Source organism: Propithecus coquereli, unplaced genomic scaffold (genome assembly GCF_000956105.1).
Source record: "Propithecus coquereli isolate 6110/MARCELLA unplaced genomic scaffold, Pcoq_1.0 Scaffold73, whole genome shotgun sequence".
Taxonomy (NCBI): Eukaryota; Metazoa; Chordata; class Mammalia; order Primates; family Indriidae; genus Propithecus; species Propithecus coquereli.
The window spans coordinates 3,827,649-3,848,735 of record NW_012153396.1 but is presented as its reverse complement, the minus strand read 5'-3'; the positions used below and the strand labels follow the sequence as shown (position 1 = coordinate 3,848,735).

General features: G+C 42.9%; 1 protein-coding gene across 1 annotated transcript in view; it reads right to left on the bottom strand.

The window, feature by feature from the left end:
• Positions 1-21,087, bottom strand: part of SUFU (suppressor of fused homolog (Drosophila)) — a 108,881-nt gene that overhangs the window by 57,467 nt on the left and 30,327 nt on the right. The window contains exon 3 of the mRNA XM_012661779.1: positions 15,345-15,481. Within this exon, the coding sequence (XP_012517233.1) occupies positions 15,345-15,481 (137 nt within the window). The remainder of the gene's footprint in view (positions 1-15,344; positions 15,482-21,087) is intronic.

Genomic DNA, 21,087 nt, shown 5'->3' with positions numbered 1-21,087 from the left:
TTTTTTTGAGACAGGGTCTTGTTCTGTTGCCTGGGCTAGAGTGAAGTGGTGTCATCATAGCTCACTGTAGCCTCAAACTCCTGGGCTCAAGCAATTCTCCTGCCTAAGCCTCCCAAGTAGCTGGGACTATAGGTGTGAGCCACCATGACTGGCTAATTTTTTATTTTTTGTAGAGACGGGGCCTCACTATTTCCCAGGTTGGTCTTGAAATCCTGGTGTCAAGCAATCTGCCCACCTCAGCCTCCCCAAGTGCTAGGATTACAGATGTGAGCCACTGTGCCTGGCCTTCAAATTATTTACTGCACAGGTAGACTGATGAGTATTCATATTCCCAAACATAACTGCCAAATATATATTGAAATATCTGCAATATAGTGCTTGGATTTATACATTCAAAGAGACATCTTGTTAATTTAGAGTGTATTCTATTTGGATGACCTGGATGATAAATCTATAGACCATGCTGTTGAGAATGACAAGAAAGACTCTAAGCTCCCTGTGTAAACTGGTTGCATTAGTAACCCAAATTAATACCCCCGCTGAACTCACTCCTTGTACCTGTAACTTTACATCCCCTCCTCCTCTGACTCTAGGCTTGGCCAGGGGAGTTGCTCTGGCCAATGGGACAGTAGCAAACAAAAGGAAAGACCAGATGAAGACTTCTCACTTCTCCCCATGGACCCGTCACTCCATAAGAAGATGCCTGAGCTAATTATTACAAATAGTGCTTTAATTGATAGACATTTGTAAATGTCTTTTTATATTTTTCTTGCATCTTTGAGATTCCTAAAAGTGGGATTGCTGGCATAGCTGCATCAAAGGGTAAAGACATATGCATTTTGCTAGATATTGATACATTCCCTTCCAGAGGCTTAGCAGCATTTTGCATCCCACCATGAATATATCAAAGTGCCTGTTTCCCTACAGCTTGACAACAGTGTATGTGATCAGACTTGGACTTCAGTCAATCTCATAAATGAGGAGTGGTATCTCAGGGTAGTTTAACTTGCATTTCTCTTATTACGAGTGAGATGAGCATCTTTCTTTTTGTGTATGTATGGGCTACTAGCTTGAAACATCAACTTTTTTTTTTTTTTTTTTTTGAGACAGTGTCTCACTCTGTTGCCCAGGCTAGAGCGCCATGGCGTCAGCCTAGCTCACAGCAATCTCAAACTCCTGGGCTCAAGCAATCCTCCTGCCTCAGCCTCCAGAGTAGCTGGGACTACAGGCATGTACCACCATGCCCGGGTAATTTTTTCTATATATATTTTTAGTTGTCCAGATAATTTCTTTCTATTTTTTTAGTAGAGACGGGGTCTCACTCTTGCTCAGGCTGGTCTCAAACTCCTGAGCTCAAATGATCCGCCCGCCTCGGCCTCCCAGAGTGGTAGGATTACAGGCATGAGCCACCACGCCCGGCGAAACATCAACTTTAACCCTGAGAGTATTTTGGTTGGCCTCATTCCCAGCGACCTGAAAAAAGGATAAACTAATGCAATACTAACTTCTCTCTAGCCCCGTCACTGGCCACCTTAGTGTAAGGTAAAAGTATCACTCCTTAGCACTGATTTTTCTTCTACCAGATCATGGGGACACATAGTTACCCCAAATGTATTATGTTTATCCCTAAGTCCAATGAGACAAAACCAGATCCTAATAAGAGTCTCCATGTAATGACAGGTCTCTTTGCTTTATTCTCTTATGCAATTTCCTTTGCTGTGTAGCCTTGAAGAAGTTACTTAGCTTCTCTACATCTGCTTTTTCACATATCAAAACATGATGTGATGATACTGACTACTTTGCAGGGTGTTTTTTAGAATCCAAGAAAATAATTAAAATATGTAAAAATTACCCTGTGTACTGAAAGTACAAATCAAGCAGTTGTTTTTCATTTGAAAGATTCAACCACTGGAAAACATGGCTACTATTTACACAAAAAGGAATGAAGACAGAAGGATCCAGTGGGAACTACAACATAGACACAGAATCCATCCACTGTGGCAGAGCCATGATTCTAATTTTCTGCTCGGGAAACTAAACTCCCTCTCTTTTTGCGTTAATTTACATCAAGAAACACAGCTACAGTATTAACGAGTGTTCTCAGAGATCACCCAGCTGGGTCAGACCTGGAGGGCTGGGAAGCACTGAGAAGAGGAAGGAGGCAGGGCTGTTTGCAGGAAACCAGACAAAGCATGGAAGAAGTGGTCACAAGAATGCTGGATTAGAAGAAAAACCAGTATTATTAAGCGGCCTCTGGGTTCAGTAGCCTAAACTCCCAAATCACCAACTTCACATTCAGCACTAATATCCCCTCTACAAAGGCCTAGTAAAGACTGCCCAGACTTTACCAGGACAACTTCAGAGATGGTGAGTTTCTGTTTCCACATCTCAAGGAACAGTTAACAGCTTTCTAGTTCTCTATTCTCTGTAACAAAGGAAAAGTCAAATCCCTTTACCATGTGGTGAGATCTCAAATATTTTAAAACACCTGTGTGGGTCATAGTTCAACTCCCTACACACTCTACCCCGAAGTCTTTGCTTCTTCAAACTAAAATGTTTCCAGTTTCCTCACTTTTATAGCCATTCCTTACAAACCCCACAGTTTAGAGAGGTTTTGCCTGTCTGAAAGCCACCCTTGTCTGGTGGCACTTGTCCACGTCCCTTGTAGAGATGGCACCCAGGAGGGGCTGTTGCTCAGAGATGGGACGTGAAGCAGACACTTACTTCTGAGTATAGTGTGAAGGCCAGATCCCCAGCTGTCTACGCACCTGTGCTGTGTACTTTCAAAGCTTCCCTGCCAATCAGATCCAGAAGGGGTTATAGATAATCAATTTTGGGTGATCTGATTACAGGAAGAGGCAGCAATCATTAGTGATAACCTTTCAGTGTTTAGACAAGACTCCTTTCCAGGTCATTTCTTCCTGCTTGGAGGGATGGAGTAGGAACTGAGACGTGAGGGTGAACTCAGGTAGTGCATTTTTAGCAGTGCTTGCTGAGAGCCACAGAGTCTGCTTAGCTCATATGCCTCCAGCCTCAAAGAACTTTTTTAACATTGGAATAAAGCCAGCCTTGAAGTTACCAAAAGCTGGAAGACTCCTGTGTTTCATTTTATCAGCTTGAAAGGCTACACAGTGCTTCCTTCGTGCCTGGGCTGCCAACTGGCCAGGACTACAGGTGAGAACACAGCAGCAATCATGGCAGGGGCCACCCTGCCTTGTGGAGTCACCTTCACAGAGGACAGCTGGGCATATGTACCAAACTGCAAAATGTGCAGACTTTATGACCCATAATCCCACTGTAGGAATTTATCCTGAGATAACTGGACACAGTGGCCAAGATGTACATATAAGATGTTCCTTACAGCATTGTTTAAAATGAGGAAAACTGGAAACTATCTGAAAGCTCATCAAGAGGGTTCTGTTTATACCAGAGGGGTCTATTCCCTTACTATCATACAATGGAACACCATGCAACCAATTATGAATGTTGCAGCTGAGCTATACTTATTTAACTAGAAAGACCTCCATGACATGACACTGGGTGATGAAAGCATGGTAATACACACAGTACTTAGTAAAACTGTCTCATTATTTTATGCATAGAGACCTGTCTGGAATAACGATAACCAAATAAAGAATGGCTGTCTCAGGGGCATGTTTATTTTCATTTTCAATTATATGTTTATTTAAGTTGCAAAGTAATATAGGCTTATTGTAAGAAATGCAAACAAATAGAGAACTGTATAAAATAAAAACTGAAAATCTCTTTTCCCATCAGTCCCATTTCTCAGTTATAACAACTGTTAACACTTGATATGCAATCTTCAAGACTTTCTTCTGAGCATGTATAATCAAATTCACACTTTTTTTCTTTTTTTAAAGTAAAAATGCAACTACACTCTACCCATTGTTCGGTGACTTGCTCTTTTCATGTTTTCAGTATTGTTTGGATTTTTTTACATGTCACTTTCATAATCCGAAAAACAATAGTTATTTTTGTTTGTGGGAATAAAAGTGCACCAGCCAGGCCAGAAGATAATGCATGTGTGATCTGAGTGGCCCAGTGAAGAAAGGCAAAGGACGGAGGCTTCCTATGTTCAGGTTACCATGCTGCTCAACATGGGGAAGACCTAGACATGTCCAGTTGGTCCAGGAAGTTGATAGTGTCCTGTTCTCCCTAAATCTTCAAACCTAAACAGGGCCTGGCAGAGCTAGGCTCGGGGCTCAGGAGGCCCAGATCCTGGGCTGCAGCCTACTCCAGAGATGCCTCCCCTGCCTAGTGCAGTGTCCCAGGCATGCTGCTTCCACTCAGCCAAGCAAGACAAGGCAGAGGAAGGCCCCCTCACTGTTGTTTCAGAGTCCACCTGCTCATGCCAGCAAAACAACCCATCACCTGGGTTTGTTGCAAATCCCTCTTGAAAAGCGCCCGAGTTCCTTTTTCTTTCCCTCCCTTGGTTCTAATTCCAATTGTCATATACCTGGAAGGGAGCTCTATAAGGAATCAGAAATGCTGCTGGAACCTCATCAGAACTCAGGAGGGCGGGCCAGGCTGATCTCCTGGCCCTGAGTCCTGGAGAGAACACAAATAAGAGAACCCTGTCATTGCATCTGCCCTGGAAGAAGATGGGCCTGGCTGTGGAAACCTGCTCCCAGGGGAGCCCAAGCAGTACTGTGTCTGCCTCAGGGGTGCTAGTCATTTCCCACTGAGAGACCTATGAAGACAATGAGAAAGAAAGCAGGTCACTGCATCTTATCCAAAGCTGTTACAGTAAACACATCCTCCTCAGTACCAGAGAGCGCAGCCTGAGGTGCGCTCACCAGCACCTGTGATACCGGGCAGGGGCCGCTTCTCAGGGTTCACTCTCCCTGTCCTCTGAGAAATTGTTCTAAAAATTCAGTCATGGTTACCCTTTTGGTTTTTCTTTTATGATAATAAAATCCATGCTCTATGCAGAAAACTTCAAAATGGCAGGAAGGTACAAAAAGATATCAATGACTCATAACGCCATCACCCTAAGTTGGCCTCTGTGAATATCTTCATGTATCTCTTCCAGTCATCCATGTGGACATGTACACATTGTTATCAGAATTGGAACCCAACTCTACACAATGTTGCAATATGCTTCCTTTTTCTTTTAAGCCTGTTGCAATATGCTTCTTAAATAACAACACAGATAATCTTAATTGCCTCCATGTATAATGCCAGGTACAATACTAGGAGCATTATATCATGAAGTAGAAGTTATGATTACCTGTGTTTCACAGATGAAGAAACCAGGTCTTGGAGATGTTCAATTTTGACCCCAGGTCCGATGGAGGTCCCACATGGCTCAAGTGGGATTTGAACCCAGGCAACCTGCGACTTGGGTCCTCCTCCCAGTCACGTTGTTCTCCAGCCCTCTTCACTGAACTTTCTATTCTACCATGAGCAGTTCTGCATCATCAAAGGGCTTTACCTCCTGCCTGCAGAGATACCAGGTCTACCATCCTAACTCTCTAGCTGCTCTGCTCTGCTTGCCAGTGGTCTTACTGCTCCCTGCAGGGAGCATCCGTGAAATGCAGGTGCTAGAGACAAAGGGGCCAGTTTCTGGTGAAAGAGCCAACCAATTAAGACTCCACAGGGGACCAGAGAGGAGAGAACTGGTGTGAGGGTGAATTACCCTAGCTTAATGTCTGTATCAAATAGCCTCTTTCTATTAAGTAGCGCAAAGCATTTAAAGCAGTTCCCCAAGTAAGATACAGACCCAAGGAAGCTAAAGGAATTTGCTTCCTGCAGCAGCTCAGCAGGAGATGCAGTCCCCTATCCCCCAACAAACCCTCAAAGTACTGTGATTAATTTTTCTGTCACCGGCTGGGGCATAGGACCCAGCTAAGGCAATTCATTTCACAGGGCCTCTATAATCTCACAGAGATTTAAAGATGGCCACTTCTACACTTGAGTCGTTTCTTTGATAGCAACAAAGAACACTACTGAGTCCTTGGAAACCAGTCCCTTTTCTTAGGTTTTCAGAAGTAGAAAACAATCGAAGTCAGGGGTCGGCAGACCTTTTCAATAAATGGCCAGATATCAAATATTTTGGACTTTGAGGGCCATACAGTACTTGTCATAACTACTCAACTCTGCTGTTATAACACAAAAAGAAACCACAGGCAATAATAACATAACGGGCCTGGCTGTGATCCAGCAAAATTTTATTTACAAAAACAGGTGGCCATCAGGATTGGGCCTGCAGGCTGTACTTGCTAACCTCTGCTCTTAGGGTTTAAGTTTTCCCTAAAAACACCCAGATTTATACATTGGCTAAATCATTTAAATTTTAGGGCACAAACTCATTTCTGAGGGATTGGCCTATTTTTCTTCAGTGGCATAGGAACACAATCTTTCAACTATTAATCCCAAATCTTGGGAACACAGAGAAAGCAAAGGTTGTTTTCCCGTATAGTTGGTTAGTATCACTAACAGATGAAAGGGAAAATATTTTACAGATCCATAGCAACCAGAAAAGAGGATAAATCAGGCTGAGGGAAAGTAAATGTCAGGAAAATCAAAAAAAGTATGAGGAAGAAAAATGACATTAATATAGCTAGGCAGCTCCATTTGGCTTTGGTTAGCTGACTGAGAGCAACGGGCAGCTTATCCAAGCCAGGAAACAAGAGAATTCGACAGCCCTCCTTGGTAATGATGGAGCATCTCCTTTCAGAAAGCTTTACTTGAGGCAAAGATATTAAGACCACATACACTTGGGACATCAGAGAGAAGAAAGCCAGGTGAGCTACAGATGAGAAGCTGAACTACAGCCTAGCAACGTCTTACCTGGGGATGGGCTCTGAGCTCCTCACTCAATCTTCCTGACTTCCTTCACTCACCTTCAGGGCAGGGATGAGGAAGCAAAGCCAGCTCTACCTCTTGGATCTGGGAAGAGAGCCCTTTGGCGTGCTGTCGAGCACAGTAATGCTGAGGCTGCTAACACCCGCAAGAGAGAAGACAGGTCCCTCCTTAGGCTGGAGAGTCTCAGGGGATAGGAGGCTTGGGACAGGATTGTCCTGCATTCAAGGACCCAAGGATGAGAATGGCAGAGCTGAGAAGAACCCATGACCCTGATAGCTGTGCTCCAAATTGCTGCAGCAGCTCCCGGCCCCTTCCGGGCATGAGCCACACTCAAAATGCAAGCAGAAAGCCTAAAACATTTCAAATACAGCGCATCTTAATTTAAAAAAAAAAAAGGATTTTCACTCCCCAGACTGGCCACTTTACCTTCCTCCCTAACTCACTTGCGTAGCTTTCCACTGCTCTTAGAATCAAATCCAGACTCACCTCAAGGCTCAGCACCTTCCCCTCCCTGCTGGGCCTCCAGCTTTTCCTGAGCCCTTTCCTCTCCTTCGCCTCCTCCAGCCACAGAAGCCTCTTTCAGTTCCTCATCTTTCCCTTTCAGTGATCTTAGGGAATCAAATATTTATTTGCCTACTTTTTCAATATCTATCTCTACTACCTAAGGACAGTGGAAAGTTTGTTCCATACAGCTTACCCAGCATCTCAAAAAACAGGCACTTAAATAAAATAAATAGAACTGATGAAAAAGAGCTCCTTTTCCCCCAAGTCCTTGTTCTTCGTTTAAAATGGATCCTTGGAGGCTGAGAGGCTACAGCATGCAAACCAGGCTGGCTAGGCTGGCCTGGAGGCTTGCTCCTGCACTCAGCAGCTGCAGGAAATTCTGGAGGGCCCATCACCTTCTAACCCTATCTGAAAAGTGACAATATTGGTATCTTCCTCACTGGGCTACCTACTGCACCGATTAAATAAAACAATGTTAAGTGCCTAGGATAGTATGGTGCTCAATAGCTAGTGTTTTATTCACTTACTTTTAACTACAGAAAAGTAAGTTTAAAAAGATGGCCTCAACAGGAAAACACTGAACTACATGTGTTAACTTTAGGAAAAGTAGGAGGAGGCAAAACTCAAGAAAATGCCACAATTCATTGAGGTTCCATACATAAAACTTGACCTGCTATCTGGAAAAGTCTCTCTGACTTCAGGAGCAGGCCATGTCCCTTAGCACTTCCAACTTCAAAGACAAGAAGCATGATGGATGGATTCCTGGGCAGATCTAAACTGTACCATACACTGCATAAGATCTTACTGATCTTTCCTAATCCCAAATGTGTGTCATTTAGCATGTATTAACCAATCTCTCAGGCCAAGTAACCTAAGAAAGGGGACTGATTCAAAGGACTCGGTAGAGTTCTTTGTTGCTATAAAAATACTTTTATATGGCAATCATTCTATTGTTTGTTGAAAACAACTGTAACATTTACTGGATGGTCACAATAGTATTATTTTAATAACATATTCATTCATCTAACTCCCCCTCACTTTAAAAAAATCCTTCAGCAATGGCTATTGACATGTAAAATGTTCATTTCTCTTAACCTAGCATTCCCACTTCTAAGAATTTATCCCACAGAAATACTTAGGCAAGAGTACCAAGACATATAAGGATGCTCACTGCAGGTTTGTGGTAGGAAAAAACTGGAAATAACCCAAATGCCCAACAATAGAAGACTGGTTAAATAAAGTACAGTAGATCTAGATACTAAAAAAGTATAGAGTTAAAAAGAACATACCAACATGGAAAGATGTCCAAAAGAAATTAAGTAAAAAAAGCAAGCTGAAAAACAGTATGAAAAGCAATGATAACTCTATCTAGAAAAGAAAATCTGGAAATAGGAACACCAAAGTTTTCTCAGTGAGGGAATGAATTATGAAGGATTTTCACCTTCTGTGTCATATATGTCTAAGTTTCAGATATAATGAGCAAGTATTTCTTTTATAGACAGGGGAAAGGAAAGAAAGTTTTTTTTTTTTTTTTTAAATCTTTGTTGGCATTAGCATCTATCAGTATCACAGAGTTCAATCGGCCACGAGCTCTGACAATTCAGGAAAGGTCCCTATTCACATGGTGCCATCCTGTCTCCCTCTTGGGCCCAACTCAATACATGTCATGAGGTTGCCATTAAACTGCAGCAGTTTATGTCTCAAAATAAATAAATAAATAAAAGGGAATAGAGAAATAAGAGAAACTGATGGCAAAGTATTATAGGAAAGGCAGACATTGAAGTGTCTACTGGTGAGGTTACAGATGCATTTATTGCAGAACTTTCCAAATGATTCATACCAGAGGCTAGACTGGGTTCTAAATCTGCTGTAGCAGGTAAAATGCCAGTCACCCTATCCTCGTAGCTGGAATATTTTTTTTTTTTTTTTTTTAGACAGAGTCTCACTCTGTTGCCCAGGCTAGAGTGCCGTGGCGTCAGCCTAGCTCACAGCAACCTCAAACTCCTGGACTCAAGCGATCCTCCTGCCTCAGCCTCTTTTGTACTGGCCCAGTGTCCTGACCAATATGCAAGGCTCCTCAGATCCTAGGCAGCGGGCTGAGCTTCCTAGGTGGGAGTGGCAGATAATGTGTTGCCCACGTGATGTGGCCACTCCCTTCTTTACTAACAGAACCCTAATTTTGTTTTTCTGCCTTTTCATGGCTGGGCCCATTCCCAGCCAACAAGGTCATCTCAGTTTCCAATGAGATGCAAGGGGACATCCATGAGGGGAGTTCTGTGGAGGTTTTGACTGATCTTTAAAAGAGACACAGGACAGAAATGTTTCTCTTACTGCTTGTGGACTCTGCCAGGTGTGATTCCAGAATGCTAGGGATCATGGCAGCATGAGGAAATGGAATATGAGGAAACCAGTTTAAAGAGACAAGCTGAAGTGCTGAGGAAGGCAGAGCAGAGAGTTGAAAAGAACTCAGGTCCTTGACAGCGGTGTTGAACAGATGCCAACCAGCCTGGATCTGCCCCTCCTCCAGATAACTTGCTGTGAAAGCTAAGTGCTTTATAATTAGGCCATTCTAGTCAGGGTGTTTTATTATTTGCAGTCAAAACCATCCCAACAGATACAACAAAACAGAAGAAAAGTTACCCATTCCATATACACCTCCTCTAATGATCTGACTCCCAAGTTTAACTGCACACCAAGATTACTGAGGTAAGAGATGTCCCTATAGCCCCGTGGGAGCAACTGATTTTGCCCACCAAGAGACATAACTATTCTTTCTGTGTCAGTGGCTGCCCTTTGTTTTAGACGACCTCCCTCCCACTCTTCGTGCTTGGAAGTGAGGAACAGAGAGGACTTTAAACATAAATCCTGGTGCTCGACCTGGACCACCACCACCAACCAGGGTGGTCACATGGCCCAGACCGAACTAATCTGAGTCCTTCCCCTGGGACTGATGTAGGAATGTTGAAAGTAAAAAGCCTTCTGCCTGCTGGGACTATAAACCAAGAGAACCTGAAACTAGGAATGGTGGTGCTTGTTTTTCCTGGCACACAGGGAGAGTCGGTCTGTAGCACAGGACTAATATGCAAAGAGTCATAGCTATAGTCATAGCCCTGAGGACATTGCTTAAACATACTATTAAGCCATACCAGAAACCCCAGTTATCTGAGCCGATAAAGTCTGTTATTATTTAAGGTAGTCTGAGTTGGGTTTCTGTCATTTTCTTATACCTAGAAGAGTCCCAACTAAGATAAACCCTGACCTATTCTACTCCCACATCCGGAGGCCTTCGCCACCTCTGGATGCTCTTCTGTCCTAGGTTTCTGTCATTTCCACTTCCTTTTCTCTCTCGCTCAGCTTCCATCCTCTGAGCAAACCTACCAAAGGATAACTGTCCTCCAGCAGGTCGGGGCTAAGTTTCAGCAGAGCAGGCTTTGAGGCTGTCTTGCACAGCCCCATGCCAGCTGTGGGCATTGCCACCTCCCAACCCCCTGCACACCTCCTCTTGGTGAGTTGCACCATTCCTCTTTCCTTTGCCTCCCCTGCCTTGATGCTATTTCCAAGCCTGGAAGGTAAAACTGTGGATGCTGTTTAGATCTGGAAAAGCAGGTCTAAGCATTCCACTTACTTGACTATACTGCTTGGCATGTTCTCACATGCAAACAAGTGGGCAGAGTGCTCCACATAAAGTCACTGGGCTTAAGGCAGATGGCACAAGCAAGGCAAGATCATCACACAGAATTACAATGCTATGTACACATGCAGGTGTATCTGTGTATACATCAAACATAAAATCCACACGTTCTGTATAATATGTACATGTGTAATCCTTGTAAGTGTAACCACACAGGGTAATGTCTCCAAGTCACAAGGGAGGTTCTCCACAGTATCAGTTGAGTGTGCTCTGCTCTGAGAAAACCTGATAGGCCTAAACTCAATCTTACAAAACATTTTATAATAAGGGGCAATTACTCACACTATAAAAAGACACTTCACCTTATTAAAGGATTTACTACAAGGTCTCACTAAACTGCATGTGCTCTATTGCATTTAGAATAGGGTTTGATTTGCAAAGACTTCACAGGCAACTGTATAAATCAACTACATAAAGCCAAGGAGCTATATCTGGACTGAATTTGGTTTTGGTTGTATAATGTGATATACAAAAAAAGGTAGTTTTATTTATGTCACTATTACTAACTTTCTGTGTGTGAGCAAGACAATAGCACCAAATGTCACGATGTCAGCTGAGGCAGGCATCTGATTCAGGAACAAGCAAGGCATTTCCTAACAGGGTTTTGCTGTTAAATGGGGTGGTATTTACTGCTACTGCAAAAAAAAAAAAGATCAAGGTATCTACCTTTTCAATCCATATAAAGTTTTTTAAGACTGAATAATAAGAATAATTGTGGGTAATACTTTACTTATATAGTACTTACTGTGTACCAGTAAGTAAAACACTGTTCTATTGAACAATAAGAATAATTGTAGGTAATAGTTATATAGTACTTACTAAGTACCAATAAGTAAGACACTGTTCTAAGGTATTAACACTGTTCTACAGGTATTAACTCATTTCACCCTCTCAATGACTTCATGCACAATTACTATTACCCTGCTTTACAGATGAGCAAATGGATGTGCATGCAGCCCAAGGAGGCAGTAACTGGCAGAGCTATGAACATAGGCAGTCTAGGTCCAGAAGCCACACTCTTAAACCACCATATCTTGCTGCCAACCTGATCTGGCAGTCACATGCAGGATGGAGAGCAGTGCAGGGGAGAGGAGTGGAGATGAGGGCCTACTTAGACTACTAGCAACGAGTTCAGACACATGGTGCTGAGGACCTGACTATACAGTGAAATAGGAAAAAAAAAAAAAATGAAAGGATGCTGCTGCTGTTGGAAGTCAGGATAGGGCAAGAGTAGTGAGTAGAAGGAGACACAAGGGAGGTTTCTGGAGAACTAGTATGTTTTGCAATTCGGGTGCTAGTTACATGGGTTTTATTTGGTTTGTGAAAACTCATCAAGCTGTACAGTTAGTTATATGTGTACTTTTTATATACATATTTGTGTGAATAAAAAAATTAAAAGATGAACAGATGAATTTAAGAGGATTTTGGTAATATTATGAATGGCATTTGACCTCCTCCATTTTGCAAATGTTCCAGAATGTCATTATTTTAAGCATCACCAGAATGTCTAATACTGAGGGAGGCACCAGGGAGCACTGTGTAAGCCCACGGCAGTCATCTATGTGGATGATTCCCATACGTCTCCCTGTCCAGCCTGAGATATCTAGCAGATGAGATGTCAGCTGAGTCACAGGCAACACAGCATCATGGTTCACAAGTGCTGTTGCCCAGGCCCGGTGGCTCATGCCTGTAATCCTAGCATTCTGGGAGGCCGAGGTGGGAGGACTGCTTGAGATCAGGAGTTCAAGACCAGCCTGAACAAGAGGGAGACTCCATCTCTACTAAAAATAGAAACAAAAAATTAGCTGGGCATGGTGGCAAGTGCCTGTAGTCCCAGCTACTCGGGAGGCTGAGGCAGGAGGATCACTTGAGCGCAAGAGTTTGAGGTTGCTGTGAGCTAGGCTGACACCACGGTACTTACTCTAGCCTGGGCAACAAAGAGCAACTCTGTCTCAAAAAAAAAAAAAAAAAAGAAAGTGTTGTTAAGAGCTACACTGCCTGGGTTCAAATCCTGTCTTTGTACCTACTAGATGTATGATCTTGAACATGCTGTTAACCTCTCTGCATTGCCTTGCTTTCTGCAACTGTAACGCTGGTATAACAGTGCCTAACTCACAGGGCTTGTGTGCATATTAAATGAACACTTATAGCCCTACATGGCACACAGGACATACTACTAAATGTTAGCTCTTATCCTCATCAAAATGTAGGCCCATAGCCACGGTCTATCTTAAATCATTACCATTTACTTTGATCATTTTCCTATTATTTAAATAATTTACTATTATTCCCTACCACATTCTAAAAAATTTTTTAAAGTAGATTTGTTTTACCTATTATTTAAGTAGTACAAGCATATTACAGAAAATATGGGAACAGAAAGTCAAGTATTATGCTTTCAGGAGTCTAGTCACCCTGCCGCACTCTGAAGTGCCGACAGTGATCTGCAGGTACAAACTACAGCAGTCACTGAGAGCCACCAGAAGAGGAGCCATCAGTGCCAAAGGGACTGCAGTGCACATTAGTCAACATATACCCAAGAAATGGCCACAGCTTTTATTTTATTTTGAAAATTTCCAATTCTCTAAAAAAGTTAAAAGAACAGTACAACAAATACTCAAGTACCATTCACCTAGCTTTACCAGTTGTTAACATTTCACCACATTTGCTTTCTTTTCTCTCTCCACATACAGATGCTTTTTTTACCAAATCATTTGACAATTAAGTTGCAGACATCATGTTATTTTATCCATAAATACTTCAGTCTTTGTCTCTTAAGAACAAAGACACTATCCTATATAACCATGATATAATCACACAGAAGGAATTTCACAATAGGATAATACTATTACCTAATACACAGTCTACGTTCATATTTTTGCAATTGTCCTAAAAATTACCTTTTTTTCAATTCAGGATCCAATCCAGGATCACACAGTGCATTTAAATTATCATGTTTCTTTTAATCTAGGACAGCTCCCTGCAACCCCTCGCCTTTTTATGTCTTTCACAGCATTGACATTTTTGAAGAACCCAGGCAGTTGTCTTATAAAATGTCTCACAATCTGGATTTGACTATTTGTTCATTATTCCATTTCAGTTAAACATTTTTGGAAAAGCGCTACGTAGCTGATGTTTCATACTTCACATTGCAACACATAATAATTTGTTCCATTATTAGTGTTGCTACCTTAGATCATTTGATTAAGGTGATGTCCACCCAAACCTTTCCATGGTTAAGGGTATTCTTTTTCTCTTCTTAATAACTATGTTATCTGTGGAGTGATTCTTGTGAATATCTCGTTCCTCAGAAACCCTTTTATCCAGAGGTTTCAGCAGCCACTGATAATCTTCGTCTGAATCAATGATCACATTAGTAGTTACCAAATGGTCACTAGTGATGCTTTCTGTGTGGTGAGGTGAACAAATCAAATCAAATCCTATTATTCTCACTGACTCGTGTTATAATTTCAGAACCATTTCAGAACTAATTTCAGAAGTTCATCTGCTTACCCCCACCTGATAGTGGTTCATAACACTTGTTTTACATTTCTCTGATCTCTGTCCACCTGAGCAGGTACACATATGAATGCACTGGCTTAAGCAGTATGCAGGGAGTTACCTCAAACTCCCGGACTCAAGTGATCCTCCTGCCTCGGCCTCCCAAGTAGCTAGGACTACAGGTACATGCCATCACACCTGGCTAATTTTTAAATTTTTTTGTAGAGACAGGGTCTCGTTATGTTGCCTAGGCTAGTCTCGAACTCCTGGGCTCAAGCAATTCTCCTGCCTCAGCCTCCCAAAGTGCTGGAATTATAGGCATGAGCCACTGCACCTGGCCATCAAATAATAATTCTGACATCCTGTCTGATTCCAGCTCCCCCTTCACTCCATAAGGGAGGAAGTTCCTGGCAATTCTTTCTCTCACTCTTCCCCACCCTCTACTGTTAACCCAAGCCTCAGCCAAGATTAACATGTGTGCTTGCGGCCCCAGAAATAGGGACAGCTAGGCCACTGGGAGCGGGGAGAAAGGACTGTGCTAATTACAACAGACTACAGCAAGGGTGCAAAGTGTCAGAACAGTGGCAGGAACGCCCACTTGCTGCTGGAGGGCACAGTGACATATCGCTCCCTGCCATGGCCCAGGTAGCTTTTCACCCAGGAAATACTAGGCAAAACAAGACACCCTCATGGTACAAGTGGGGTATAGAGCTCCCAGGAATGGTCACTCCACAGACATCAAAATATACCTGCAAGTTCTCAAAGCCAACCAAGATCATGGCAAAAGGACCAGCATACCAGTCAGATCCTGGGCTCCTACCTGACTGGAACACATATCGGGCCAAGCCCTGCATTAGCTCTGCTGGCCACGTTGGTGGGGCAGACTCCCCTGTTTCTCTCTTCAGACGAAATGTCAACTCAAAGCCAAAACCACTAGGTCCGTCTGTTCCTGTAAACCTGAAAGAAATAAAAAGCAAATGTTTTAAGTTCAATTACTGCCTTGAAAGTCTAAAGTTCCCCTCCTTTTTTGGTGGCCTCAGCATGTAAACTCTGTGTTCAGAAGATGTGAGCCTTGGGAGGAGAAAGAACCTCAAAAACCTGTAAGGATCCAGAACTCATGCCTGGCCCTCCTGCCAGCTATAGGTACATGTATATGACCCTGGCCTGGCCAAATCCCCCTGTTGGCACTCTGAATTATGAGTTCCAAATTTTGTGGCTCTGGAACATTCCTCCCAGTATGAATAAGGCAACATTGCTGAAAATCTTCCTTGTTATGCTCCTTGTTCCTTCAACTATTTGTAAGCACCTACTTTGTTTACTAAGAATACATATCCTGTGAGCCACCAACGAGGCTATATGGTCTGAGAGGATAATACCCTTTCTCCACTCCCACATCGGGTCTGCCCCGCAAGGGCATAACCTTCCTGAAACCCAGCACAGCACATACACTCCTCAATCAGCACATGCTCTTCTGAAACTTGGCACTCCACGTGCACTCTTCACTGGCTGGAACCCTAGAGAAGCACAGTTTGCCCTCCCTTCCCATCCCTCAGTGACCCAGAATGATGAGGATTACTGCTTCTGTGGCCACAACTCATCAAAGTGTCAGTGAGATGAGGCAGGAACGCCCGCCTCCCTGTCTGCAGGAAATACTCAGGAGCCCCAAGTCCCAGGGAAGTCCCTGAAATCAACTTCTGCCAGGGAGGGCAATGATGTGGACTAGAGAGTAGGGCCTGGCTGGTGGGCGCCACAGCTCCTCAGGAAAGAGAAGCAGCCAGGGAGGGGTTCCTGAGAGCTACACGAGACTTGCCAGCATGGGAAGGGTTAAAAATTAAAATACACTCACGATATAATTTTCAGTAATTATATCTTGTACAAACATGAACCACAATGATTATACATGTGTAAATTCCACAGCAAACAAACACAAACCATAAACTAAGATGACAGTCAAGACCTCCTTTGCTAGCCAAGCTCCTGAAACAGAAGATCAGAGGTGAAAAGGGCTGATGATGCAGTCAATGTCCAATCCAGGCATTCCACGTAGCATCGTTCCTTCATCATTATCACCCCCAAGAGGCCAGGCTGAGAGACTGCATAGAAGGAGATTCCAAAGTCTCAGAAGCTGACGTCAGTCCTAGCTTTGTGCATCTGGGTGAACGGAGCCTTCCTGCACTTGGCAGGAGAAAATCATCTCTGAAAAACTAAGTTCTATGGATTGAAAAGGAATCCTTAGAAATTATCATGATCAAACCCAACTATATTTAAAGGAAGTATCCACGGTTTGCATTTTCCCCTGGGTATCTAGCAAAGTGGGAAAGCAGAATCCATTTTCAGGGTACATATGTGGAACTCTGGAGGCCAGGCTAGAAGAAGATGCTAAGAAAGATAAATGTAAGCGATTTTATTTCCTCGCTGAATTGCCCTGAGTGGGGTCAATTTGGTGAAGGGAGGCTGAGGGAACAGCTACACAAACTAACGCTGGAAGAGTTGCCTCCCTGGAGCTGCAGATTTGGGAGGGGTGTGAAAACCTGGGGTAATGCAAGATTGACGTGAGCTAAAACTCTGCAAAAAGAGATGGGTCACTAGGGCAAAGGGAAGATTTCAAGCAGCCACCAATTAGAAGCAGCTTTGTAAAATGTATTAGACCACTACTCCAGGGCTTTCATCTTGGGCCAAGAAAAATACATGATTTCTAACCGCAAAAACTTGAGAAACAGACTAAAAGAAACATGTTCCTCTCGGGCTACACAATGGGGAGAATGCTCAGATACAGAGAGAAATCACTGGATCATACGCATCCACACAGCAGCACTTCACTAAGGAGGGCTGTGTGCACACGCACATCGGGTGTGCATGTGTGCACACACACATGTACACCATCTGCCTCCACACGGGGTGCTTTCTGGGCCAGCTCTGTGGTGGGCAAGCCAGCCCTTGCTTGGCTGGGTGGGAGGGACAGGCCTGGCCAGATGGTCTCCACCTGCGTTTGATTACCACCCACAGGCTGGCTGGACGCAACCTCTAAACTCTGAAGCTTGAGTTTGGAATGGCCTACCCTCAGGGTAAACACACAACCTGAAGCCTGTCAGAAGGTCTCTTTTTCAAAGCAGGCTGACCAGGCGATAGCTAAGTGACAAGGTCATTCAGTCTTTAGTCTTCTGGAGGGGCCTGGCTTGGTCTGGCCTTCCTCACGTGAGGGCTTCTCCAGCCAAAGCGGTTTTGTCTAACCAGAGATTGAAGCCCCTCCTAGGGAGCAGCTGTGTCTCACAACTTCCAAGAAAGGAAAGCAGGAGGGGAAACTGGCATGTGCTGCAAAAGGTGGGATCTGAGTCAGAGCAAAGCATTTTTCTAACACAGAAGTCTGCTTAAGTACTGGCTGGTAGTCAGTGGGGCCAGTGGAATTTCTTTCTAGAGGGATTTAAAAAAATATATTTTCCTCAGTCTGATAGAGTGGGGGTGAAGGGTTCTAACCATCTTATTGCAGAAGGATGGATGAGATGGCCTCTCAAGATTGTTTCCCACTCAAGAACCCCTGGATCCTGCTCACTGGGGTGTCCAGGGGAGAGGCTGGCTTTGTCCTAGCAATTTGGTGAGCTGAGCCAATGGCTGTGCCAGCCTCAAGAGTAACATTGAACCTGCCGACAAGAACATGTGCTTTAAATCCTAGACACACAGCTGCCCATCGGAACCTGCCCAACGGTATCCCCAAAAACACCTCACTAGGAAGGTATCCACCAGCATCCAAGAGGCCAAAAATTACTGCTAAGTCTAGGCAGGAAACGAACAGAAACCCAGGAGAGACTTTCTGGAGGAAATATACAGCTGGGGGTGCAGAGAGAGCTGACCTAAAAGTTGGTGTCTCATGCTCAACATCATTAGTTATTATTATTAAGGAAATGCAAATCAAAACCACAGTGAGAGGCCCGGCTCGGAGGCTCACACCTGTAATCCTAGCTCTCTGGGAGGCTGAGGCGGGCGGATTGTTTGAGCTCAGGAGTTCGAAACCAGCCTGAGCAAGAGTGAGACCCCCATCTCTACTAAAAATCGAAAGAAATTCATTGGACAACTAAAAATACATAGAAAAAATTAGCCGGGCATGGTGGCGCATGCCTGTAGTCTCAGCTACTCGGGAGGCTGAGGCAGGAGGATTGCTTGAGCCCAGGAGTTTGAGGCTGCTGTGAGCTAGCATGACGCCACGGCATTCTAGCCTGGGCAACACAGTGAGATTCTGTCTCAAAAAAAAAAAAAAAACCCACAGTGAGAAACCATTCTACACTCTCTAGTATGGCAAAAAAAAAAAAAGACAACAAGTGTTGGAGAGAACGTAATAAAATTGGAATATTCATACATTGTTGGTAGGAATAAAAATGGTGGAGCTGCTTTGGAAAACAGTTTGGCAGTTCCTCAAAAAGTTAAACAGAGTAACCATATGACCTAGCAGTTACACTCGGGTATACAACCAAGAGAACTGATACATCCAAGAGAACTGAAAACAGGTTCACACAAAAACCTGTCTACCAATGCTGTCACAGCAGCATTATTCATAATAGCTAAAAAGTGGAAATAACCCAAATGTCCATCAATTGAGGAATGGATAAACAAAATATAGTATACCCACATAATGAAATATTACACAGCAATAAAAGGGAATGAAGTACTGATACATGCTACAAAGTGGATGAACCTTGAAAACATGCTAAGTGAAAGAAGCCAGATACAAAAGACTACATATTATATGATTCCATTTATGTGAAATGTCCATAAGAGACAAATCCACAGGGCCAGGAACTGGGGTGAAGAGAGAATGAGAGTGACTGCTAATATTTCTTTTTGGGATGATGAAAATGTTCTGGAATTAGACAGTGGTGATGGTTGTACAACCTTGTGAATATACTAAAAATCACTGAATTGTACACTTTAAGAGGGTGAATTTCAGGCGGACACAGTGGCTTACACCTGTAAATCCTAGAACTTTGGGAGGCTGAAGTGGGAGGATTGCTTGAGGCCAGGAGTTCAAGACCAGCCTGGGCAACATAGTGAGACCTCAGCTCTACAAAATACAAAAAAAAAAAAAAAAAAAATAGTCCAGGAGTTCAGGGCTGCAGTGAGCTATGATTATGCCACTGCACTCCAGCTTCGGTGACAAAATAAGGCCCTGTCTTAAAAGAAAAAAAAAAAAGGTGATTTTCATGGTATATGAATTAAAAAAAAAAGAGCTGGCATAAATGGCTAGGGTTGGGGAAGGGCCAACCACACCAACTAAGCCAGGTCTTTATCTTGCTCTACCTATTAATAGTCATTATGATTAACTACGTACTTAAGTTTGAGGCCTTGGATTAAGCACTCTTCCTATGTCATATCATTACTCTAACAACTCTGTGACTCAGCGCCATTGTTATCCTTGTTCAACCAACATACGAGAAATACTGAAGGAGTTTAAGTAATATTCCATAAGGCACAGAACAAGCGATGGAGCTCAGACTTAAGGTCTGACTCCAAAGCCCATATTCTTATTGCTGTGTGACCACAGACAAGATATTTAGGTTCTGTGCCTCAGTTTCCTCATCTATAAAATGGGAACTATTTCTCAGAGTTGTTATGAGGATTCAATGTTTAGAAACAATGCCTGAAATACAGTAAGCATTATATCACTTACAATAAGTGAAGGAAGCCAGTCACAAGACCATAGATTGTATGATTCCATTATATTATATGATAAATAGTATAATTTATAATATATAATATAAATTATATTTACATTACATCAGATGTCCAGAATAGAAAAATCTATAGAGACAGAAAGGAGATTAGTGGTTGCCTAGGGGTGGGGGAGTAGGGCAGGTAGGGAGTGACTGCTAATGTGAGTGGAGTTTTAGGGTGATGAAAAATGTCTATAATTAGATTATGGTGATGGTTACGTAGCCATAAATATACTAAAAACCATTAAACGGTACAGTTAAAATAGGTGAACTGTGTGGTATGTCAATTATAGCTCGATAAATGCTTTATTTATTTTTTAATTTGGAAAAAAACCAAAAACCTGAAAGTAAAAAATTCTCAAACTAGAAATAGATATAGATAGATATGGATATATATATATCTCTCTTAAGCATAAGACAAGATGTTCAACCTCACTTGTAATAAGCGAAATGCAAATTAAATGCAAATTAAGACACTGAGATACCATTCTCACCTATCAGATTGGCAAAAGTTAGAAAGTGTGATATTACATTCTATTGGTGAGGTTGTGGGGAAAAAGTAAGCCACGTAACTTTTGTACACAGTATGTTGACCATATCTTCAAGCTGAAGACAAAGAGAGCAGTAAATAAATATTGTACTCTAGTTAATAGTTCTATTTTTTGCAGTAGTACGTACGGGTTAGTAATTCTGAAACTACCTTTGGTGTCAATGTATTGTAGATAATGGGAGCCAGGTTTCTCTCATTGTCAGGAAAGTTAAAAATAGGTAAATATACGTCAGAGTGAGAAATATATAAAAAAAAGCCAGGCTAGGCCGGGAGCGGTGGCTCACGCCTGTAATCCTAGCTCTCTGGGAGGC